This window comes from Ylistrum balloti, unplaced genomic scaffold (assembly GCF_031769215.1).
Source record: "Ylistrum balloti isolate Yb309-2 unplaced genomic scaffold, AGI_CSIRO_Ybal_v1 Utg370182, whole genome shotgun sequence".
Taxonomy (NCBI): domain Eukaryota; kingdom Metazoa; phylum Mollusca; class Bivalvia; order Pectinida; family Pectinidae; genus Ylistrum; species Ylistrum balloti.
In genome coordinates this window covers 77,940-104,092 of record NW_026782167.1, presented here as the reverse complement: position 1 = coordinate 104,092, position 26,153 = coordinate 77,940, and the positions used below count along the sequence as shown (strand labels likewise).

The 26,153-nt window shown below is 36.8% G+C and overlaps 1 protein-coding gene across 1 annotated transcript in view; it reads right to left on the bottom strand.

Annotated features, from left to right (window-relative positions):
- Positions 1-1,490: 1,490 nt before the first annotated feature.
- The window catches only part of LOC132551155 (uncharacterized), a 44,393-nt gene continuing 19,730 nt past the window's right edge, over positions 1,491-26,153 (bottom strand). The window contains exons 13-31 of the mRNA XM_060215267.1: positions 24,444-24,906; positions 22,919-23,181; positions 22,240-22,343; positions 16,186-17,488; positions 15,810-15,909; positions 15,116-15,166; positions 14,679-14,873; positions 14,179-14,349; positions 13,667-13,837; positions 12,844-13,014; positions 12,136-12,306; positions 11,583-11,753; positions 10,702-10,872; positions 10,019-10,210; positions 9,207-9,377; positions 8,527-8,697; positions 8,180-8,376; positions 7,866-8,031; positions 1,491-1,738 (exon numbers count right to left, since the gene is read on the bottom strand). Of these exons, the coding sequence (XP_060071250.1) occupies positions 1,491-1,738; positions 7,866-8,031; positions 8,180-8,376; positions 8,527-8,697; positions 9,207-9,377; positions 10,019-10,210; positions 10,702-10,872; positions 11,583-11,753; positions 12,136-12,306; positions 12,844-13,014; positions 13,667-13,837; positions 14,179-14,349; positions 14,679-14,873; positions 15,116-15,166; positions 15,810-15,909; positions 16,186-17,488; positions 22,240-22,343; positions 22,919-23,181; positions 24,444-24,906 (4,650 nt within the window). The remainder of the gene's footprint in view (positions 1,739-7,865; positions 8,032-8,179; positions 8,377-8,526; positions 8,698-9,206; positions 9,378-10,018; positions 10,211-10,701; positions 10,873-11,582; positions 11,754-12,135; positions 12,307-12,843; positions 13,015-13,666; positions 13,838-14,178; positions 14,350-14,678; positions 14,874-15,115; positions 15,167-15,809; positions 15,910-16,185; positions 17,489-22,239; positions 22,344-22,918; positions 23,182-24,443; positions 24,907-26,153) is intronic.

The window sequence follows — 26,153 nt, the reverse complement described above, 5'->3', positions numbered from 1 at the left end:
CAAAACATGATACCATAAACAGATATGGGTATCAGAAGCTTAAATATGGAAAAGTTATTCTCGGAATTGATTTCTTATAAAATGGGAGTTCCTTGACTAAGCAGTTGTTATGTAATTCCTTCTAGTGCATTATTATGAGTTAATTCCAATACAATTATGTCATTAATGTGTGCACATTGTACCAACCAACATTTTGATACCACAAATCACACGAGAAACGCTTCTTTTAAGTTGAAAATGCAGTCAAAATTCAGATAAAAAGCCATTACTTTTGAGAAAAGCACTGTTTTGGAAACTTCAATTTTCATACTTCCGAAACCAGTCTATTTTTCATACTTGCTTTAAAGTTGGCCACAGATGATATCTTTCTTTCAAAAGGAGGATTCTTGGAAAAAGGAAAACCGGTAAATTTGTCATTTTACACATTTGCTTAAAAAAACAAGAAACACTCATTTGTTTTTTTCATTTTTGTTAAATAGTGACAGCTTGATAACCAAAAGTCTGCAAGTCTTGCTATTTGACAAGGTGGTTGTTCATGTCAATTTGTATCAGTTTGGTTAACATTGCTGAACTTGAACTCTGTTCAAGGCCACACAAATGAAATTAGTTAAAATAAAGACATTTTTGTGCAAGTTTCACAATTTGTAGATTTAGTTAGCAGCTTTATACAAATCTTTTGATGAAGGTCGATAAAGTGACCTTATTAGATAAATTATGTACAGTAATAGTGGCGGTTTTTGCCTTTGCCTTTCGATCCATAATTTGTGACACTTTGAGAAGCTAATAAGAGATAGAACAGTTGCAGTTTGCAGCACATTACGTTGCGTTTTAGTATAGCAGAACTGCTCAAGTGATTGCTCGTTTGAACTTGAGTGTTACATGAACTAGGTTAGATTGATCTTGATGCTGAACATGGCCCAAGAAATACAAAATGCACGCGACATGTGCACACATTCCAACGGTTCGCTTGTCCGTTGGACAGACACAGTAGTAATTTTTACATGGTCATCTTGATCATTTATTTCAAACGCAATCCAAACATTGTATTTTGACTGTGATTTGCGCCTTGAATGGATTTGGCCTCGGAGAAGATTTTCATCATGCTGATAGACCCAAACTTCCAAGTCTTCTATAGGAGTCAGATGCTCAGCAATATATCTGGGTGCTACTTTCAACTAGTATGATCCGCAGGTTACTGTTTCTAAATATTCCATATTCAGTACTGTAAACTATTGAACAGGCATCAAGTTTCACCCAGTTGGCCTTGTTACGGCTAGAAAGGTCAGGTTCATCTGCAACACTTGAGGCCAAGGTGTTGGGCAGAGCCAAACGGGATTGTATTCGCAAGACGACGGTCTCTCAAGTCCCTCTCTGGTGTGGACACACAAATTGGTCCACGTACAGCATTCAAGGAAACAATAACTACTTTATCCAGTTCCTCTATGACACTAAGGAAGTTTTTGTCAGCTGAGTTGTTCTCTAAACAGTTTCTACTGTTTCAGTCGACCATGGTAGCTCTCCACAACCGATCTTGACTTAGTACACTGGCGGTCCTCATTGGCAGTAAGAGTATCATGCTGTGTCTCCAACACATCCCTATTGCTCCGGTCAACAATCACATTGTCATCTTCACTGAGCCACAAGGTCAGGTTCTCAACTGTTCCAAGAATTTTTATCAAAATATTTACACCATATTCATTGCCATAAAAAGCCCCAATAGTGTCTAGTACATAACCATCTGGAAAGACAATGCATATGGATTTAACATAGTTGCGCTTCTTTGCCCACAGTATGAGGATCTTTGAAGGGAGTGATCAGCACTTTTTTGGACATAAATATAGGTTCCATCAAGTATTACGGATACTTTGTCCCCGTAGAAATATCTTGTAAAGGCAATGCTGTGGCACTTAGCGTCCTCGTGGGTAATGTGTCTTGAACCAAGGGAACGGGGCACAATGGTCTGGCTCAAGGCTTTTAAGACACTATGAAATATGCGAGACACATACTGTTTTTTTGTTGTTATTTTTTCAGACCACATAAAACACCAAGTTGAGATCATGAAATATTGTCTTCAGTTTAACCCAGAAAAGAAACAAAGCATGGAATGTAGAGGACCATGATCCTCTATTAATGTGTGATGAGCAAATGCTATGGATTTGCTGCATTTGTTCAAGTATGTTACCAGTCCATGCTTTGAATTCTTCATCTCTGAGATGGTCTACATCTATGCCTGTGTTGGTTGGAGTACCAGCAGAAAGGAAATGGCTTAGCTCAAGAAGGTCATTGATAACCTGATTAGATCTAAGGTTCCCTTGTTTGCAGATCTAGTTGCAAAGAAGGATTCAGAAGTCACCAATTACATGGTCATTGCAAACACGAGCATCAGGAGGACGCCATAGAAAATAGAAAAAATATCAAGATTGTCCTGGCACGCTGGTGTATAGTGCATAACCATGTGCGGAATGTTTATTTGTAGCCGTGTTCTGAATGTTTATTTGTAGCCGTGTTCTGAATGTTTATTTGTAACCGTGCCCTAAATGTTTATTTGTAGTCGTGTTCTGATTTTGCTGTGACAAATACATCTTTTGGTCCGTCGTGGTACGCCGTGCGTAAACATTCAATTTTTCAATAACCAAAAGGACAAGAGTGATGATATTGGGCCTGTAACATGCTAGGATGAAGGGATATCAGGTTTTTTAAATGGTAGACCTTGATCTACTTTCAAGGTCTCAGGCGTTAAATATGTGAAGAATAATAAACAGCTTTAACATCTTTCATATAAAGGTCTATATAGCCAGCTGACCGTTAAGGCCTTTGGACCATTTTGTCTATTTTGCTCCAACTGTTACAATTATGAATTTGATGGTGTTTATTTTGATCATCTTCCTTGTTCTGTATCCTTTAAAAGGAAAGAAACGAACACAAAAATTAGGTCCAAGAAATTGACAATTTAAATCATATCGTAATGGTTTGGAAGTTTTATCTTGGTTTTTTTATCGTTTTTGGAAATATCTAGTAAACCTTTAGTGGAGTTATGAAACTAAAAGTGATTATAACGCATTAGACAGTCCTTCTACCGATACACGTTGCTTAAATATGTGGTATATAAGAAAGATGTTTGGGAGATATTGAACCCTTATATAAGTTTTAATCTAGAAAATCGCCAGCACACTCAACCTTAACATATGAGGTACTCTAAATGTACACTGACCTAAATTCCGGATATATTGCCTGTACTTTAAGCTATGGACAACTGGGCCAGGGTTATATACCGGAATTACAGACAGATTACACCAACTTGTTTCAGGATTAGTGTAATATACCGTTAATCCTAGCCTAATACAATGAATTAACCAAGCACTATTAATAACGATTAAGCTTTCGCGACAATACATGTCATAAACAATATCAAATTCTCGACCTGATAGAGTTCCGCTCAGTTAGCGAATTATGGATAAAGCACCTCTGTTATATCAGGCCGCTCCATATTTAGAACTGTAATTTTTTAATCTGATCATGTATTTAAAATTCAATCAATTTGATATCGAATACTTTGTAATTTTATCAAATTTTGAAAGAACATTCCATGTATTTAATTATTGGTCGTCTTTTTCTACTTACGATTCGTATTTTCATGGTGGGACAAAAATATATTTTGTCTCTGTTTTGTAAACACAAAAATGTCCGCTTACATTATACAAACATTTAAAATTGATCCATGGGTTTTTTCTTTCATTTAAAATAATTATGATAAGTAATACTCTGCTAATACAAATATACACATTGTTATGAAAACCTGATATAACAGTGTTCCGAATTTATAACAAAAGTGGCCATCTCGGATTTTGACTAAGAAAGTTTGTTATCGCTGTTTCTTGAGAAGCAGTGGATCTTTCTCGAATGTCCTATTAAGGTGGTATTTGGTTCCTTATTTTGTCCTTAAAAAGAAAAAAGAAAAAAAACTCGCGGCCATCTTGAATTTGGCTATTTCTTATGAGGAATTTGCTTGTTTCATTTTAAGTATAAAAACAAATGGAAAGGAGAGATACTATGTGACAAGATCGAACTTTTAAAGAACAACAAAGAAACAACAGATTGTGGGCGCCAATATCTTTTGAGTATCTTTTGTTAAATTTTGCCGTTAAAACGCCGTGAACTTTTCTAAGTGCTATGACCACAAGAAGAAAGATATTCAGCTGTTTATTACACCACAAACAGATAATATAAAGGACATATCAAGCGGCTGGATAACTAGAAGAGCAGGTCGGTTACAGTTATAAAGCGATGTAGTAGCTTGGCTTTTTGAAATAAAAAAAGGAATAAAGACTGAAGGACAAATACATTCAGAACACAGAATATTTAAAAAAAAATAACTTCCATGAAATATGATTTAAAATTGTCTCTATTCAATGTTGATCGGGGAGATTTCTCTTCGCCATAAACTTGCCTTGCCGACAGTAGTTCCTGGATGAATTCCAATTCGGGAACTTAATCAGGAAAGGACTGCCAGTAGATTGATTGCTTCGGACAAAGCTTGAATGTCATTGCCTAGATGGAGAAGGGATTTTAAGAAGAGGCTAGATTTACGCAGTTGGGCTCCATGCCTCGGGCACCAGGCCAAAAAGACCAAGGAATTAAAAAATAAACGTTTTCGTTATCCTAGCATGCTTCTGAACGAATTTTGTTGAAACTCTTTTCGTTTAGTTTATTGTTGATCTTAAATCGAGGCTGCGCTGACCTAATTGGGATAGTATCTATGCGTCCCATTTACCCAAGGATGTTTCACACCAAATTGGGCAGTACGAGCATTTTAGAGATATTACTCTCTTTCCTCAGTTTGGCCTCATCCCTGCTACCCTAAAGGACCAAGACCTGTCGTTAGATAGCTCACATAATCTGAAAGTCCATGCGAGCTGGTGGCGCGGCGTCCGTCCGTCTGGCCTCTGATAACTTTTGCATTTAAATGACTTATTTAAGTATTTAAGTAGTAGGGGTATGGGATGAAGCCCGACAAATTGCTAACAGAAATAACCTTGACTAATATTCAAGGTTATAGGGAATTTGTAAAAGCCTTTACAATCTTATTCTAACTTATCAAATGACACCGTAGCAAGATATTTAGCTGATTGGTTCAAAGAAAGAATTCTGACAAAGTTTGCGAAAAGAAATGGCATTGACACATATTCAAAGTCAAATAGGTCGAATTGTTAGAATATTAACAGGACTTTTTCTGATTAACCAAAAGGCGCATAATCATGGATTTTAGCTGAATCATGACAAAACCTGCTAAAAAATGGACCCTGACTTATATTCTATTTCTTCTGACTAACCAAAGGGCCCAGAAACATAGCTATATTTTGGTTCCTAATATGAATTCTGACAATATTTGCGAAACAAAGTTACCTTTTCTCTTATTAAAGGTCAAAGGTGCAAAATTGGTTTAAAATTCCACAAAAAGGTGAAAAAGCATTTACCTGATATGTTCCTAATATGAACCCTCATAATATTTGCGATACGGAATTACCTTGAACCGTATTCAAGGTCACTAGGGTCTATTTTTAAATTTCGATATCTGATTAACTGTCAAACGACCCACAATCATTATACTTGGCAGATAGGTTGATAAAATATAGTTTGTCTGAAAATTTGGTTTTAGAAACTTCTATCTTTCCTTTATCGGGCTCCTCCTCTCTTGTCCAAAGCAGCAGAGATTGGATTTCCTTCACCTGAGAATGGCTCAGACCAAATTTGGACAAAATCCTAACATTAAGATAGATTGGAAGGAACTGCAAAATCTCCCCTTTTTGATACCGCCCCTTTGACCCCTCGGCACAGAGTTAAAATATTATACAATTTTGGTTTCGCTCTCTCAAATGACGCTTTTGACCAAATGTGGTAAAAATTCCCTCAGTCAGTTATAACTAGTAGCGATTTATTGTTAATAAATGTTTACGGACGTCGCTCCTTTGAATAAGCTTGACGGCCCTTCCGATTACGTTAACGTAAAGGGGGAAATAGAACAGTTCACTTGGCATGGAGAAACAGGTAAATGCGGAATTCCATTTGCCTTGATAAGACAATCTGGATGTATTCGGTTGTTTTTCACCTGTGTGCTACATACGTGCATCGACTCGTTAATTATCGATTGAACTATATGTATGATTGTGACTAGTAAGAGAGATGCAGTATATTCACTGCATTAGTTACCTGTACGATACAGGAACTTTGGACCTGTTCCTCAGTATTAACTGGTAATCGTCTTCCGTTATCAGCTATCTCAGTCACCGTGATCGGAGAAGAAAACTTTGTTATACAATATATATATGTATATGAAACCCTTTTCCAATTCGTTTTTCTAGAATGAAGTCGATCATTAATTGGATGGCAAAGATAAGACACAAAATATTAAGATGTGGAAAAATCCCTTTTTATTTAATATATGTAGCACACTATGAATAGTAACTGACATGACGAGGATTAAAACTAGATGATTAATATATACATATATTTCTATTTATCACGACAAGCTGTAATGCTATTTAGGTGAGGGCTAAATGTAAAAAGAAAAGTGACAATGCAACCAAGGAAATGAACAACAGTAAAAGAAATAAAACTAACAGTATACTTTTTTGTTGACGTTTGGCACAAACGGAATACACAACAGCGACACTTATATTGATAGTGTAATAATAATATAACCTAGAGATGTGAAATTTTGTGTTTTTGTGTGGATGAACAAATCAAAAATTATCTTACAAAATCAGAGTGACTGTCATGAAAATGAAATTAAATAAACTGTTTGACTTGATACGTAAACAGTATGATACATTTGTCATAAAATAACTTCAAAAATAACCTAATGCAATAGGGTCGATCTTCAGAAAATAATATTTCACTACTTTTTAACAACAGTTTGGTTTCACAAAAATTGTAGGTAGTAGAATAAGCTTGTCAATAGTCTTTTGTATACTCTTCCAAAGGTGAAACAGACATGGCATTTGAGAGTAAAGTTGTTTCTAAATGTACAGCTGTAGCAGGATCATGAGTGATGTCACGACACCCAGCAAGAATGTAGAAGCCCCCGTCTTTTCGAGACCTATAAAGAAAAGTATAATATTTCAATAATCCCTCAATCCTGGCCTGTGTATTATTCAATATAATAACACACTTCATCTGTATGAATAATTTCCTAAACATATATTATCTTGATAATTTCACTGGGAGAAGGCGAGAAGCGTCCAATCGTGGGGCACCCCTTGCAAATGGAGAACCCAAAATTAAGGTCTGTTGTATCCCTCTACATGGTTGTAAGTGACTACGAATTGTGCCCCCTCCCTTCAGAGTTTTGTACCAAGAGGACATTACGGAGGCCAAAATAAATTTGCTGCCACAAATTACGGCATTTGTGATCAAGTTATGTTCCTTCCACTTTTTCCTGTATGATCTTTTCCAGAGTTTTATTTTTTTTTCTCTTAAAATCATTCCTATAGCGCTAACAGTAATCTGCATTTTAGATTTCATCAAAGTATTTGTTTGCCTTTATTTTTATCCCAATAATTTTGTAAAGATAATAGAACAGCTACAATGTCTTCTATGGCTGTCTCAGACAATGAAGAAATTGCTCGATTCCGAATTGGAGTCACTGAAAGACGCTTTCTCTATTCAAATGCGGTGGGAGAGTATTAACACTTGATACCCCGTATGTGAAGGAAGGGTGGAATACGTAGTCTCTTAGCATACTACAATGTAAACCTTAATATCTAATTTTTTTCACTGCTTCTGTGCGAGTAGAAAGTATAATAATGTTACAAGGTTTAAAAGCAGCAAGCTTCATCATCTTAACTATATTTCATTAATAAAAGTACCTTCCGCGCCACTTTGACAGGAAGCCAGAAGTGCTCCACTACATCCAGCGTAAGTGGCAGTTTCGTCACTTCCGTCATCACAGTCATTAAAACAGTCACACTGGAACTCTCTGTTGATACATTTCATTGCTCCAGACTCGCAGGTAAACCAGCCGGTAGGACAGAGCTGACAGGGAAATAAAGTTCAAATTTGATCATGTTCATGTGAAATTTCTTTATGGATTTTTCTTAAATATTTTGATCTATTTATTTATTTTCTTTTCCGTCGCGTAAATTGTTACCTTTAAACGTTTATATTTTCACGCGAGTATTACCTGTTGGTAAACTCCAGCAGCCGCAGCTGGACACGATCTGACGTTACAATCTCCTAACACAGAAGAGTCACCACTACAAGGCAGACCACCATTGGCAGGCATCGGATCGTCACATACTCGTGTGCGTGACTGTTTGCCGCCACCGCAGGTCACGGTACACTGACTCCAGCTGCCCCATTGACCCCATGCGCCATCGACTTTTGATTAAAAGAGTATATTTGTAGATTTAATTATTAATACAAAATACATAGAGAAAGCAAACATCTTATGCATATCAACCATTCACTTGAATTTAACTGTATGACCTTTGGATAGGAACCTGTGTTTAATTCTAAAACAATACTTACTTATACAAACTTGTGTGTTGCAATCCATTGTAGTGGTATCGGATCCTGGACAGTCTGCCCCGTTATACTGTGGGGCGGGATTAGTGCATGTGCGTGTCCTGGTAGAGATTCCACCTCCACAAGTAACTGTACAAGCGCTCCAGCTTCCCCAGGTAGCCCATTCACCGTCAACTGAATTGGTAATTTTCACACGTCTTTCCAGTTTTATAATTATCAATTTTACATATATGCATTTTTCTCATATGTTTATTTTTAGAATATATGAAATACTTAAACACAACTAAAAGAAAACACCGATGTGTTAACAAAGTATTACGTTTTACTCAAAAATGTATACAACAAAGATAAGATATGAAGAAGACAAATATATGGAAACCCTTCAAGAAGTTCAAGAATAAGACAAAGTGTTACTGAATGTTAAGCATTGTCTGCCTCATCGGTGACACCCACTATTTTATATAAATCTAAGAATTGTCACGTTCTCAAATGAGAACAAGGGTTATGGCAACAAAATCACCAAGCATGCTGTGGAGCATTCCAGACATGGTTACATCATTGCTACTAAGGGAAGCGGAAGGACAATGCCTACCTAATGAAGCGAGAGCCAAAAATGTAATTGAATCACAAGAAAATTGAACACAATTATGTCTTATAGTGATTTTAAAGCAATATAAACATACTTGGGCAAGGTGAGAGTGTACATCCTTTCGTCTGATGGAAATCTCCGGAACATGCATTTCCGCCAAACTGGGGGGTAGGGTTTGTACAGGTCCTGCTCCTCTCCTGTGTACCAGTGGCACATGTCACGGAACACGTGCTCCAAGTCGTCCAAGAAGAAAAGCCACCATGAACTGTTTACGTGGTAACATTCTCATTAGTATAATTGTATATCAAGCTTAAATACTCGACGTATTTGTATATCAAGCTTAAATACTCGGCATATTTGTATATCAAGCTTAAATACTTGGCATATTGGTTTTCGTTACCGTATTTTTATTCTATTTTCTTTTCCTTTTTTTGGGGGGGGGGGATCGGTTCTGTATACAATAGGCATTTAACACATGCTTATTTGAATATAGCATAGCCATGTAATGAATTAGATAGCATCATATAGCTGATTCGTATTTCTAATGGCTTAAACTGTTGGTAGGAGAAAAACTTTAATTAAGCGAATGTCAAAATATGAAAGAGTTCTAATTTTAGAGTTCCTCATTTTCTAATCTCTAATTTGCAAAAGCGTCATGTACGTGTTTTAATTTTCAAAGCGTGTTACTATTCAGCTTGGTGACCTGTCAGATTTACTGCTTCATAAAGACCTTCTGAAAAATGTTAAAATGTTTCTGTGAGTAGTTTCAAGGAAAACAACCCCAAATACAAGACAGTGATACATGTTTGAGGTTGTGAGAGGCTGAACACATGACAAGCCAAACATGGGATTATCAGTTTTGAAAAATATATGTAAATACTCATTAATTTTACTGATAACACATACTTGCGCAATATGTCGATGTAGTACAGGAAGCGCTTGACATATCGGAACCAGGGCAGGCAGCTCCATTGTACTGAGGGGGAGGGTTGTTACAGGAACGAGTACGACTCTTTGTTCCAGTCTGGGAAGTTCCATAGTCCTTACAAGTCAGTGAACATGATGTGTAACTACCCCATGATCCCCAAACTCCATCAACTGTGAATATCAATCAAACTGTTAGATCACTTTAAATATTTTAATATTGACCAACTTTTTTTCAGTTGCAATAAACTTTGGACAGGATTGTCATAATCTATGATAATATTTATTCCAGAAATCGCGAAAGATAGCAGCCACCTCAAAGGATATTAGCCAGCACGCTGTGTGGTACCTGCCGCAAAGCATAGCAGCCACCTCAAAGGATATTAGCCAGCACGCTGTGTGGTACCTGCCGCAAAGCATAGTAGCCGCCGCAAATAAACAGTATCGGCAGTGAAAAATAGAAGTATGCTCTTCATATTGGCATTGTTTCTTTCAACTTTAACAACAACGTAACCCTGTCCTTTTAGTTTTTTTTAATCTTTCTCCGTTACAGAATTTTTTAAAAATTATATAATTACTCCTATATGCATTATTTCTGGACTGCTTTTTCATCTACTCCACGGAATGAAATGGTACTGTTGAGACTGCATTTGACAGACACTTACTTGGACAGTGGTGAGTATTACATGTAGCACTGCTGGTATCGGCATTACCACAGGACGCTCCACCATACTGTGGAGTAGGATTAGAACATGTTCTTTGTCTATATTTAATGCCTCCTCCACACGTCACGGAGCAAGACCCGTAACTTCCCCAACTTGACCAGGCGCCATCGACTACAAAATACCAAGGTACGGGTTGGTTGTCTATGTCTTTCTTAAGAAATTCATGGCAGTGAGATATCAGCCTAGGATATCACATTTTTTATTGTATCTTCTTAAACCATACTATATACAATATCACGTTTGTCATAGCTATAATTCAGTGTCTATCTCGCTAAGATAAACTTTCGCGATTGTACCGCTTTATGGGCTAGTTCCCGACCAATTGTATTATTTTCTCACGAACTGGTGCCCAATCATGCAGACATTTATACAGGTATTTAATCCGATTTTCATCTAATGTTGGCTGGGTTTCTAATTTCGCGACATCTTTATTGCGAATATAGCGAATTTTAATCGCGCGAGAATATTACTAACTCTACAGTAGGAGTCCAATCTAAAGTAATATCATATTTGATGCTTAACCGAAATCGAGAAAGCCCTGTACTTTGATTTAGTGAAATCCTCTCTATCCTTCACAAAGTGGGATACTTTAGACTAACATCAGACTTTCATCTTGTCAACCAGACAACTATGACCGATAAGCGATATGGACTTGTTAATCTGACTTGGGACTAATATTATATCATCTTTCTATAGTTAAGTAATATAACAATTTCAATTTTTAAAGGAAAGTTTTTTACTTAACTGGCATTCTAGCTTTTATCAGTGTGAATCTACTGATACTATAAAGATGTGATATCATAATTATATTGGATACTTACTCGGACAGTGATGAGTGTTACAGGATGTGCTGCTGGAATAAGCATTCCCACAGGACGCTCCCCCGTACTGTGGTGTAGGACTGGTGCATGTCCTTTCTCTGTACTTAGTTCCCCCTCCACAAGTTACTGAGCAAGCACCGTAACTCCCCCAGCTTGCCCACCCACCATTAACTACAAATAAAAAGGATGCATCTTATTGTCACTGGTGTATGTTTTAAAACATAATCATTTCGCCCTTTCCTTTTTCTCGAATAAAGCAAAAGAAGGGGCTTTGAAAATGTTATGATTTAGTTGAAAAACGTAAAGAATATCTGCCAACGTTGAGTTATAAATTTAATGTACATCAAGGCAGATAACACAAACCTGCTTAATGAATAAATAGACATACTGTATATTATCGTTTAAGTATGTTTCTAGCTACCAAACCAAGTCATAATACTGATATATTATTGTCCGTCACCATTAAAACACATATCTAATGGAAATGTATTAAACGAGGTGAAACTACTCACCAATTCATAATTTTCCAATAGAGATGCAGTTATATACGTACTTGGGCAGTGGTGAGTATTACATGTAGCACTGCTGGTATCGGCATTACCACAGGACGCTCCACCATACTGTGGAGTAGGATTAGAACATGTTCTGCTCCTGTACTTATTACCTCCTCCACAGGTCACTGAACAGGAACCGTAACTTCCCCAAGCGGACCATGCTCCATCAACTACAAACCAAAGAGAATGAAATGTTTGTCTTGTGTTTTCTACTGTCATTTGATCAACTATGGACTGTTATAAGGTTAATGCATATTAGAATAGATTTCGTGCTTGGATGCTAAAAACTCGAAATAATCCGACATCAGAAACAGGCACATTCTGAAAAATGCATTGGTTTACTATTAAAGACAATAAGCCGCGCCTATAGGGTTTTTGTAAGTACCATATGTATAGCAAGCTTTGCAGCTTTTCTGCAAACTTGTAGTGTATCATGTTACAAATTCTAGAGTTGTTATAGATAGAAAATCTAAGTGTCACGTTTTAAATATGTGTCGACTGGGCTGACGTTTACTAGTGGTAAGTTTCCAGGGATTTATATAACAATGTTTAAATAATATTTTAGGTTATGTCTTAAGTAATTTTGTTAGTGGTACTATTTAAAGGTGTCACTTATATCCTTTTATCATGTGACGCTGTTCCCCTGAACCACAGTTTCACAGAGACATACGCAGGACTCCAGAAGCAGCAAGGACAGTGATATTTACTTGGACAAGCACCGGTGTTGCACGAAGCACTGCCTTCGTTTGAGTTAGGACAATCATTTCCACCATGGGCAGGTGCCGGATTTGTGCACGTACGGTATCGTTTTTTCACGCCTCCTCCACAAGTTCTTGAGCACGACCCATAGCTACCCCAACTGGCCCATGCGCCATGAACTAGAAAATTAACAACAATAGAATGAAAGGTAATGGAATATGATTTTTTTGAAACTGGAACTAGGTGGCCCCGAAAAATTCCGATTCCATATGATATTTGGTGGTATACTCATACAATTGTGTTATAGAAATAGTTATTCCTTTCAAAAAAGACGAACAAAAAACACTTTATTGACATAGTTTTACCTACAACATGTTATTTCCCAACCTAAGTGATTAATAATTGTGGTTTCGTGTTTGGGTATTTGGTTCCTCGTTTCATCTAGTAAGGCTGTAGAGACTGCTATAGTTTTGTCGGTTAGAATGTTGGTCTACGTAACATCAGTTAAAGATACGACAAGAGTTCTGGAGTTTCACATGAAACGGACTGGTTGCTGCTGTCCTGGTCATGTCCATGGACAAGACGCCTTACCACAATTTCTCTGGATAGTATGAAACGGACATAATGTATGTTGTTCAATGACGTAGCAACAAAATTCGAAAAAGAAGACTTCGCGATCTAAAATAATCCTAACTGATCACGGGTCGATAAGCCAAAACAAAAACAAAACAAAAACAAAAAAAAAACAAAAAAAAGAAAGAGAAAACAAACAAACAAACAAACCATGCACTGATTAATTTTTTGTTCTTGATTATTGATAAATAAAATCACCTGCGCAGCTCTGTGTGTTACAAGATGTATCTTGACTACTGCTTCCAGCGCAATCTTTCCCACCATGTGCTTTTGCCGGGTTGCTACATGTCCGTGACCTTCTCTTTGTTCCGCCTCCACATGTTCTGGTACAGGACGTCCATGAACCCCAATTAGCCCAATTACCATCAACTATAACAGGCAACTTGTTGATTTCAGCATTATCATTACCAACATTTTTAGAAGGGCGTGGTCACAACAAATATTTCAAGACTATTTCAAAAGGATTTTCAAGGAATTGAAAAACATTACTCTTTCCTTTTATCAGTATTTATTTTAATGCCATCTAACAACCATGAGTTGATTTACCAGTCTTCATCTTTAGAGTTACACATACAATGATATTTAAAGCTTATTTAATTGAATTCTTTAAAACATTTGTGATCATAAAAGATGAAAACTATTTTCTTAATTTCATGAAAAAAAAACATTCACATATTTTGTTCTCTTCCTGATCATTTCTCTTTACTTACTTGGACATGCGCTCTTTGTACAAGATTTAGCCTCTGAACTACTTCCAGAACAAGAGTTTCCGCCATACTGAGGTGTCGGATTGTTACACGAACGAGTCCTGGTTTGGGTACCACTGGCGCACGTCACAGAACACGCACCCCATCCTCCCCAGCTGGAGTAACCCCCATGTACTGACAAAAGTATTTATGTATCAAGTAATTTTAGCATAAACTAATACTTTACCCTAACTCTTTTTTTTTTTTTTTTTTTTCTTAATGCAGATATTTATTCCAAGATGTCATACTTTTCTTAATTTGAAACTTTTCTATATATTTATGACAATTATTCCAATATCAGATCGTGGTAGACATGTTACATATTTTATCGAAATTTTATCCTGGTAGCATGTTTTAAGTGAATTGATTTGGCAGTTATTATAGTCAATTGATGGGAATTTAATACGCAAATTTTTTCCGATATATTACTTTAATGGACGAAGTCAGCCATCGAATGTCCTCACCTGGACAGTAGTTTGAAGGAGTACATGTTTTGCTTTGTGATCCAGAGCCGGAACATTGCTTTCCATCATACTTCGGTGCTGGATTGCTGCATGGCCTCGTTCTGGTAGTTGTTCCACTTGTGGTGCCTCCTGTGGCAGATTTACAAGACACCGAGCATGTAGCCCATGATCCCCACGATGCCCAGGCACCATCAACTGAAAACCAAAGGTTTAATTTATTTCAGTAATGAATACAGGCATGTTTATAGAAACCAAAATTTGCATTTTCTACAGTCAACTCAACGTACAGGAATCAATTTGAAAGTTTGATATTAGAGCAATGCTAGTTGTATCATTTCAGCTGCAAAAGACTAAATCATTTAATGTTATCCAGGAATGTTTGGCATAACAAATGACAATTAGATCATGATGATTTATCAATCACAACTCATACTTACTCGGTGGAGGTTTCGCACAATCTTCTTCCACCTGTCCATCACCATCATCATCTGCGAATATGAATTGATGAAAGGAAGTGCAAATACACATTTCTAAGACACATGCATAATAGTTTGATTGACACACAGATTTGTTAACACGCCAATCAACTACACCATCACAGATTTTTCTTTTTCATTTATTTATTTGAATTTAGGAATCATTGAAGCATCAAACCAGATTTTAAAAAATGTCATTCTTCTTCATAGTTGACTCTCACTTATATTTTATATTTAAGTCTGATGTGTCAAACTTGACATTTATTTTAGTGGGTCATAGGTCTATCTACTGACGGGAAGGCGCGAATACCTTTAACACAAGTCACGCAGTATTTGATTCAATTTAGTTTTTTTTTTTTATATATATATTGCCATCACAGAGTCACTTTAAATAAAATACGAACAAAAATTAATGCTCTATTGTTTGAAGAACTGGCGTTAAATCAAATTAATAAATCAGCACGTTAATAACAGTCAGCAAACAGTTTCAAAAGTGGGGCTGCAGTGGCCAATTGGTTGAGGCGTCTGACCGTCTTTATCACTGGCGTTCCACCTCTGAGTCGTAGGTTCGAGGACTAAATGGAGCAATCGCCAGATAATAACCGCAATCCTGGCTTGCCCTTATATGCCCAGCCTCAATATTGATCATACACACCTCTACGTTGATTCTCTACAGTGCACAACTCCTCATCAATTAGGCCGTCACAATCATTGTCAACACCGTCTCCAACAACAGTGGCAGTTGGCACACATATCTGGAACGAATGTGAATATTGTTTTCACGGTATATACATACGGAATTTTACTTGTTTACTTCTACAACATATATTTACGTAAATGCTGAAATGAATTGTCAGGTGATATAATTTCTATTGGCTAGAATTGTGCATAAATCCCGAACGCATCCGTAAGCTTCTATTTTTTGTATAGCAAAGATTGTTCCGCAATAATTTGTCAGACAATATGTTTATTCTGCTGTTGATAACAAAAACAAAGACAGCAAGTATATCAAAGGTTAGAGGGCGTTTTACCGTGTTGATGCCCGCCATTCTCATGCCTGTAGTAAACCCGTACGTCTCATAGTTTGCTTGACCGTACAGATATCCTCCAAAGATGGAGATAGGAGACGTGTGACGTACAGTGTGGGACCCCTCGGACACACTGATGTAGCCCCCTACGTAATCCGTACCGCTGATTTTGTTATACTTCGTGTTTGATGGGAAGGCATTGCCATCAACCCTCAGTCCTGATTTCTCAGATTCCTTGATGATAAACATGAAATAGTTGTTGTAAGAGCCGAGAGAGTACTTTGGTGTTGTAAATGTGTAGTCGGCTCCGTATTGTTCCACCGGTGGAATGATCATCATCATAGGATCCGATTTTTCTCTTGATGACTGTTGACTGAGGCAAAACTGAACAACTAATATTGGCTTGTCCGATTCAACAAGACAATATGCCTTCGAAGATATTGTTTTCTGAACCATTTTTCCAGGGTTATTTAAGGTAAACGAGCTCGAGTAACCGCCACTGATTTTTACTTTGGTGTTACTTTCACTGGCTATAAATTTGAAATAATCACCAACCGTCCTCAGTGGGACTGGAACAGTAACAAATCGCTTACCCCACGTAGAAACTGGTGTTAAATGTTCAACCAAATGATCAGAACTGCCTCCTCTGCCAATATTAGTTTTCATGTTTCCACTGAACACTGAGACAGCTTTGCTAGATTCGATGTATGTCCCTGTAAGATCCCCGTAAGTGACAAGTTGAAATGTATCGAACCTGTTCATTGTAACAGTGAGAGTATTACCCTTTTTGTAGTTCCTTCCTCCCCAAGATATATACCGACTTCCAATGGCTTCTCCTACCGTGATACTGACTGAAGTGCTGTCGTTTACTGCGACAATCATAAGTTCACACTGTCTGGATGGAGGGTAGTATGTGACAGCGTAGTATTCTGTTCCGAGGACGTCAGTTGGAAGACCAAGGAAGGCATCACACGAGTATGTCTCCTTGTTTACACCATAGATAACTACCTCGTCATCAGCGGTGATCCATACGGCCTTGGAACTCATCTCGTTGCCTTTCATTCGAATACGGGGATGGAAGAACAGTTGTTTCACAGTTCCGGCAGTGACAGAGAAGGCAGAGTTGATCCCCGCGGCGCTGTATCTCGGGGCGGTCACCCGTACATTGACTGTGGTGGTCCTCATGGTTGTGATAAAGAGTTCGACGTTTATAGACTCGGCAATGTTCTGCATATAGCCAATGATAAACTCTGTACCTCGATTGTCAGGTGCCCCTGACAAAAACGAAAGTGGACTTAGCAGAAATCTATTTGAAATCATGAAAAATGTATAGTTAGAAAGAGATAATTGAACATTTTTATGGGAACTTTTACACGCGAAGTCATAAAATATATATTCTTATTTGAATATTTAAACCTTTATCATCTTCAAATTTGATGACAGTTGTGTAGAATGAGCGTATCCCAAAACAAATAATGACTTCCAAAGGGAAATTGAAACAAATTCAATTATGGTACATATCAAATGCAACGCCTTTATAACATAAACCTAAAAATATGATACTGAAAGCAAAGCGAAAAATGGCAATTTTACATGAAGCCACATTTCTGAATTCTGTGGTATCTAATGAGATCGAAATTGCTTTACCTTCAATTACTGGAGCAAGCGAACAAACCAGGGCCAACAGCGCTGCAGCCACAAGCTCTAATGAATAAAAATGGTTTCATAGTTATGTCATTTGTGTTTTGTTGAACAATGAACACGCATACTTCATTTCGGATCCTTTTACATAGCTAATTATAGTAAAGACAAGTAGGACATGAATTTATTATTTCAAAACTGATAACCCTTGTCAAAAATCTATAAATACGATGGTAAAATAGTTGTTTCCCCCTCTTTTCAAAATGTTTGCAGTTAATAATTTTGGGGTTTTTTTTAACTTTTGTGAATCAAACGGAAGATTTTCTTGAGAGAATTGTTCATCCTTGATATTTAGATTTATCAGCAAAGTCTAGATACAGCAGGTTATTTATAGAAAGTAAAATCAAACAGTTTTACTAATGTTATGTATGCCGTTTTAAGAGAAAGTGTTAGGTTAGTTTTACGAATATATATCTAATTTATTAAAGTAAATCATAGATCTATTATCAGAACTAGCCATTGCCATATTCATTTAAAGCATATACATTATTGTTATAGATGCAATTTCTGTCAATCAAATTATCTATCCGATTAATTAACGAAACCTTTCGTGATCAGCCACATCACTTTTCTTGTCTGTCACAAATTTTGCGTTTAATTATTTTATCAAAGATGTTAAGCCGCCCAGCGAAGTTTTACTTTTGTTATTCCATTTAGTAGTACTATCATTTTTCTTTTGATTTCTTCCTTTCTTCCGCCTGGAATGTTTCTGCTAACTTTTCCGCATATTTTTATATCATTTCTCATGGAAAATAAACACAGCCGTCTGCTTTGTTAAAACGAAAATATCATCCGATTGCGATAACATTTAGTAAATATTAAGACATTCCAAGCATACACAATATTCCTTACCTGGTTGAGTTAATGACCACCTTTAACATTGATTATGACTGCAGATGTAGTTTAGGATGTATAAAATAATTTATCATTTCATAAAGAGTACATTAAGATATGTATCTCTATCATTAGTACCAAAACGGACAAAAGAACACAATTCAAAGAAACGAATATGTACGAACCCATGGTGGCAGCAGGTTAATGGTCCAGCAGCTCAGCTAGAATGTTACTGCTCTGGTGTTTATAGGTTATATATCCCATAATATAATATACTGTTTTGGCACACCCATTGTCTCATAAAAAGGCGATTATTGTAAGCGGATGTATAACAATTACAAAGATTATGTAGGATCTAGGTCATATGTTAAGATTACTTTGAGTACACTGAAGAAGAAACGATTGAAAATGGTTATCTTATAATTCACATACATATTTCTGATTGCTATTTATTTCGTGAAAATTATGTTTTCCTTTTTCGTTTCATAGGATACAATATTTTGTTATTTAACAAAACCGACCTAGAAGGAGAAAATGATTGTTCGATACAGTTCTGCTCATTGTTTGACTCTTCTGTATTATATTCTTTTGTTTGTAATCAAGTTGTGTTTTTACGAATATTATTAAAAATAATGTCTTCAGAGCGGAATGAGATAATGTAGGTAACTTCGTAGTATACGAATACCACTCTTTGTCCTTCACATTAATCGAGTAATGAATATGTGATTCAACTATATGCTAAGTGGCCTCCATATTATGTCAGAAAACATTCATATACATGTAGAAGGGTCATTATTTTTATGTGAATACGTTGCCCTGCATATCTAGTTAAGCAACTATATATTTCGGAAATTTGAGTGAAAGTATTTTCTTTTGTTTAATTCTCAACGAAATTGATATAATCTTCGATTTTATGAAACTTTGCATATGGCACATCAATTGTGAGTTTAAGTTTATTTGAAATTCTCACTTATCAATTTGTTTGTATTTCGTTCTGAAATCCATTAGTTCATTTGAATTTTACCATGAAATAAATTGATTTATTTGAATTTCGTTCTTAAATATTCTGATTTATAATTTAATTTCGTTCTAAAATGAATGAATATAATTCAATTTTGTTCTTATATTATTTAGCTATGTGAATTCCATTCTGAAATGAATTTATTTATTTAAGTTTCGTTCCGAAATGCATGTATTTAATTACGTTCTTACATTATTGGGATTTTTACAATGATCAAGTGTATAAGTATAAGTAAAATGGATAAAAACCGGTCAGGTGTTAAAAAAGACAAAAGAAAAAAATATGGGATTAAAAAATTTAAAGACTGAATGTATTCTCTTATCAATCTTAAAGCTTGGTAATGTTTTGCTATACTGTTCATAAGGCTATCGACTTTACTTAAACTTTCATAACCTATAATATTTTTGTAATCTAGTTTAAGTTTAAATCCCTCCTTAATCGTTTGTGAATTATGTATGACCGGATCAGGTCACCGTGTTAATGATTATTGTTATCCAAATAAAACTACAGACATTTAAGGTTGAGAGAGTATAAAGTAGACCCATGTATATTTCCGATTAGTTGTGAAAGATGTTTCACCAATCATCTTGCTCAATACTTAGACATCTTTACATCTTTTTTTTTTTTTTTTTTTTTTTGATTGTTTTTTTTTTTTAGTTATTTATCTGTATATTTTTGTTGTTTGTTGTTTTCGGTGAAAATGACTTAATCCACTAATTCATGCTTGATATTTACATAACAACGGGAGATTTTATGACTTACTAGTAATTAATGAGTAGTGTTTATGTATACTCTACATACAGAAAACTAAAAGATTTGTATGAATTGAAAATGGCCACCATAAGGTGACAAGTTTATTAGAAATTATACGAAACATCTGTAAATATTAACAAGATACATACAAGTATTATAAAAATACAGTATTTATATAATTCTCACACTTACTATAAAGGTGGGGGTTCGGTAGAACAACGCCACAAAGTGGAAAAATTACTGTGTAAACAGTAATTTTTAAACTTCCCCACCAAAGTATATACTTTTACACTAAAATTGTATATTTACTAACTTCTAAAAAGAGACAGCACAACATAAGCAATTATCATATCAATGTAACTAAAAATAAAATTGATACACAGTAGGGTTCGATGAATCATCCAACCGGATGAGAAAACATGATTAAGATACTATACATGTATACAACTTTACAATAAAAAAACCCTGACCAGCCCAAGCAGGCCAGGAAATTGTTATGTCCATGCGTCAATTGATTTCATGGTACAGAAGAAAAAAGTCACAGTAGTCCAGGTTTCGACATGGAAAACAAATAACTCCAAGTTCGATTGATACCGTGTCAATCCGTATCAATGTTGTTCAAATAGCGAAATGAAAGTTCAGACGACAGGGTAAAGAGACAGGTGCCAACTAAATTTATAAAAATCATACATAATTAGGAACAAAAAGCATCAACCAGAAGCCGGCACAGAAGCCGGCCCAAGCAAGCTACTGCAAAAAAGTCTTCATTGAAACAATAAATAGTACATGTATAGGTTAAATGTTTCATTTATTACAAATAAAATTACACATAAATTATAGAGGTCAACCGGCCCAAGCAGGCTCAACAAAGAATGTGAAAAAAAGAAAACTTTAAACTACAGAATTTGCTCGGAGATATTTCCTAAACGCTGATGAATGCCATCTGCCCATTGAACAGATCTGAGCATCAGAATAGCCTTGTTCAGCAGCATATGAGGCAGCACCAATTCTGAAGCTATGACCTTTGTAGCAAGTGCTATCCAACTTACAGAAAGCCAGACATTTGTGTAACTGCTTATCAAAAAGGGGGCGTGGGACCGGTGTGTTGCTTGAAGTCAGAAAAAGGGGGCCAGGATTTGGGCCCCTTGCACACAAATAATCACGCAAGGCTGCAGCAGCAGACATTTGTGTTGGTCCATGCCCAAAATTAATTTCATGCCGAGTTTGTGTTAGATTATGCTTAAAGCGACTAAAGAATACTCGAACTACCAGACTGGAATTATCTACTTCTAACTTTACATCAGAAAGAACTAAATTGTTTTGACCAAGACCAGTCTTTGTAATTTCACCTACCCGTGCAAAGGCATTGAAAGCAAATAAAAACATTGCTTGAAATAGGAGCCTTTGGTAGGGCGAAGTTGCTCTGATAGCAACTGCCTGTATAAGATGGTTTAATATGGGAACAGTGATAGGTAGTCGCATATCGGAAGAGGGTGACAAACGATATGCTCCGGAACCCAGCTTCTTAACTAAGAATGAAGAAGTTGGATCAGAATTGTGCAGAAGTTTATGCACATGTGCTATGGCTGAAAGATAGGTTGAAATGGTCTTGGGGGAATATTTACAATAAAATAAATGAGCGACAAAAAGAGATATATGAGCTGGAGTCAACTGATTACTAAAAGGGTCGAAATGATTAGCCGAGGCAAACTCCTGAAAAATGATGAGTGCTCTGTCATATATAGTACGAGTTGATGTTCAATGACTGGAAGAAGTTGGCGGGTGCAAGATGATTGGGAACTGTGGTTGGTAACTGATCTGCTTGTGGGGCCAGAGTCCTGAATCGAGCAATCTGTAACCGAGAAAGTGAATCAGCAAGACTGTTGCGGCAGCCTGGAACATGTCTACATCTAAAGTTTAAGTTAAGTTCCAGGCATTTCAGAACTAAACATCTAACCACCTTCAGAAGTATAGCATCCTTACTGGTTTGCTTATTGATCACAGAAACAAGTGCTTCATTGTCGGTGTAAAAAAGGATTGAGTGGTTAGACCACAGGCGACCCCAAGTGTACAATGCAAGCAATATAGGATAAAATTCTAAAATAGAAATATGCAAATTCTTGCATGTTTGTGGGAACGCCCCATATAACCAACTATGTTTGAAAATTGCTCCATAGCCAATCGTAGAGGAAGCATCTGTATATAACTGCAATGTGTAGCTGGACAAAAACTTTTCCTCTATGAAAATTGTACGACCATTGTATGTTTCAAGAAAGTGTAGCCAAACTCTTTCAGATCTGCCTTTGCTTCTAGTGTTAACCTAATGTGATGATGCGGTTGAAGAACACCTATAGTTAAATTGATCAAACGTCTGAGAAAAGGTCGACCCGGCATAATGACAGAACATGCAAAATTAAGAAGGCCTACCAATGACTGTAGATCTTTGAGCGTACACTTAGCCTTTCCTAATAGAGTATGGATAGCTGTTGCAGCTTTCTCTACTTTATCTGTTGGCAATGAAGCCGTAGATGTAACACTATCCAGCATTATACCTACAAATGCCATCTGTTGACATGGGAGGAAAGTTTTTTCCTCTGCAATAGGAACTCCTACTGAGCTACACATAAAAATGAATTGTTGTAAAGCAGCAGTAGCCTCTTCCTGTGTTTCAGCCACGAACATAAAATCATCTAAAATGTGGATGACATTTCTACAACCTAACTTAGTGACTGCTATCCATTCTAAAGCGGTACTAAAAGCCTCGAAAATTTTGCAAGAGGTGGAGCAACCCATTGGTAAACAGGTGTCATAATAATACTGGTTATTGAATTGAAGGAAAATCCCAGTAAATTGTGGTCAAGGGGATGTACTGGTATAATTCGTAATGCAGACTTGATGTCTGTATTTGCCATGTAGCACCCCGTCCCACATTGTTTCACTTTTGATATAGCATCTTCAATGCCTGCATAATGTACCTCAGAAGCCTCGGGAGGAATACCACTGTTAACGGAAGAACCATGGCGAGGGTAAGATAGATGGTGAATAAGACGAAAATCTCCTGGGGATTTCTTTGGTACCAAGCCAAGGGGAGATAGTTTGAAATCTGTTAGAGGTGGAGTGGGAAATGGACCCAATACACGAACCAGTTTAACCTCCTTATCAATTTTACTCTAAACAACAGAAGGGTTGGACAGAGCCGACTGTAAATTGGGGCTGCTCTGAGGACCCTGTGACCCTTGAAACTCTAAACGGAAACCTGTAGTAAAACCCTGAATAAGGTAATAAAGGAGCTTGGGGTTATAACCTTCTAGGTAGTCTTTGAGTTTCTCTACATTAATAGAGGTTGTGACAGAGGAGGTGGGATTATGACAGAGCTTGCTCTGAGGAAGATTTATTATATTTTTCTGAACATTTGAATGGGGGTGTTTTCCCCCACACTTTCCACAAATGTGCGAGTACTTGCACCCTTCGCAGTGGGTGCGTTTGTTATAGCGAAAGCAGGTACCGGCATGGGGACGAAAATTATTGGTAGTAGCCGATTGAAATGTCATGGCATAACCAGAATTTCTGCGATAAAGAGAAGGGTTCTTTAATCTGGATGAAGTCATGGCTGTGCAGTATAACTCCTGCTCTGAAGAACCCCAATCCATATCCATGGCTGGTTGTTTAAGGCGGCGGAAACTAGTATCTTAGCTGTACCAGTTTCCTCCTGCCTTCGCAATATTTCGGACAACATGTTGGTATGTAGCCAGACCCTTAGTGCATTCAGGGTATTTCTGTCGATAGACAGATGAAAAAATGCTAAATGCATCAGTCCATCTTTCAACTGTTAAAATTTTCTTATGATGTGCCTGAGTCAAGCCAACACTGCCACTGTGATCTAATTGCAATGTATATTTCAAATAAGTTTGGTCATGGTCATCCAATATCTGTGACAAATCAACAAACTCACCCTCCCATATTTTTTGCTTTAATTTAGGAGACACCTTCTGGTGAAGGGGCCTACAAGACACTTGTGGTGGCTTGGCTGCAGGCAAGTCATTTACATTAAAATTTGCAAATAAACTGTTACTTAATGTATTGGCACCTGTCTCAAGAGAATGTGCTGAAAACACCGTAGCCTCCCGCGCTTCAGAAGTTGCACTGCCCGCAGCAGCAGCTGGGACAGTTACCGCATCAGGCCTTTGTGCAGGAGTTTTTTGGATTTCCTGCATAACTGCAGCTGTTACTGTCTTAGTGATAAGTGCCAAAGTGTCTGGTGCTAGACCCAGGTTATCTGTGGTGGATCCAGGAACCAAGCTGGAAGAAGTTAGCTGAGCCTGCGACTGAAGTGTGGCAGTGCTGTCCAAAGACGCCTCAGCTGCATTACGCTTTCTGCCTATATTTCTTGTTGGCTTTGGTCCCATTGCTGATAGCTAAATAGTAAAGAGATAATAAGATATGAATAAGTTGTCCAAAAATTACACCATGGAACCAACAGAATTGAATGTTATGGAGATATTAAGATATTGAACTAATTTGATGCATGTAGGGTGTTCAGTAAACTCCTGAATGTGAAAACAATTATACAGAGCATGTGATTTGAAAGAAAAATGGTGGAGGGCAGGAGGTTGAATCATCTTAAGTCATATGAAAGATCAAAGTGGTATAAATAAATCAGGGCTAACCAAATACTCTACCCAAACCTGGGTATAGGAATGTGTCCCTCAAAACCAGTTAACACTGGGCTATTCAATGTCATGATGTCAAATGAATGATTACAACCTTTGTGCCCCTACAAGATACCAAGAACCTGTAGTGCAGGTAAAATAATCATATAAAATTAACAGGGCTCAAAATTTACCCAAACCTGGGTAATAACATCCCTCAAAATCAGTTAACACTGGGCTGTTCAAAATCATGACATCAATTGAATGATTACAACCTTTGTGCCCCTACAAGGTACCAAGTACCTGTAGTGCAGGTAAAATAATCATATAAAATCATCAGGGCTCAAAATTTACCCAAACCTGGGTAATAACATCCCTCAAAACCAGTTAACACTGGGCTGTTCATACATATATCGGATGTCAAATGTATACAGCAAATGGAAATTACATAAAACATGTACATAGAGATACGAGATACACTATTGCTGAGCTCGGTGTACAATTTTTTTTTTCAAATCAAACCAAATTAACCTCAAGTATCAGCCACAAGCCAACTGAAATTTAAGTATTAAACCAATAGTATATGAAAGAGAGCTACATTAGTAGTAAAGTAAATTTAAACATGATATGTGAAGCTGTATATGAAGATATTGAATGGAAATTGGGTGCCAAATGTTTATAAATGCCGAGACAAAATTAATTCACAATGTAGGCTTCCACTGCATATAATGATGAACTCACTAGCATGTAATATATATACACAATATAACTCAACCTAGATGGTTAACATCTGAATATCAGTGTTATAATAACATCTGAACTCAAATAAGAACAAGAAAGCAGATATTTGGTATACCTACCATGTTTATATGCCATACATTTGGAACATGCATGTTTAATGGCCACTCTGATGTTTCTATAAAACTTGGTAGTACCCAGGGAATTCAGGTGACATCCATCATGCAAAAATAAGGTGCTGGGACTATCATGCATGCGTTTATGATATTGAAGGC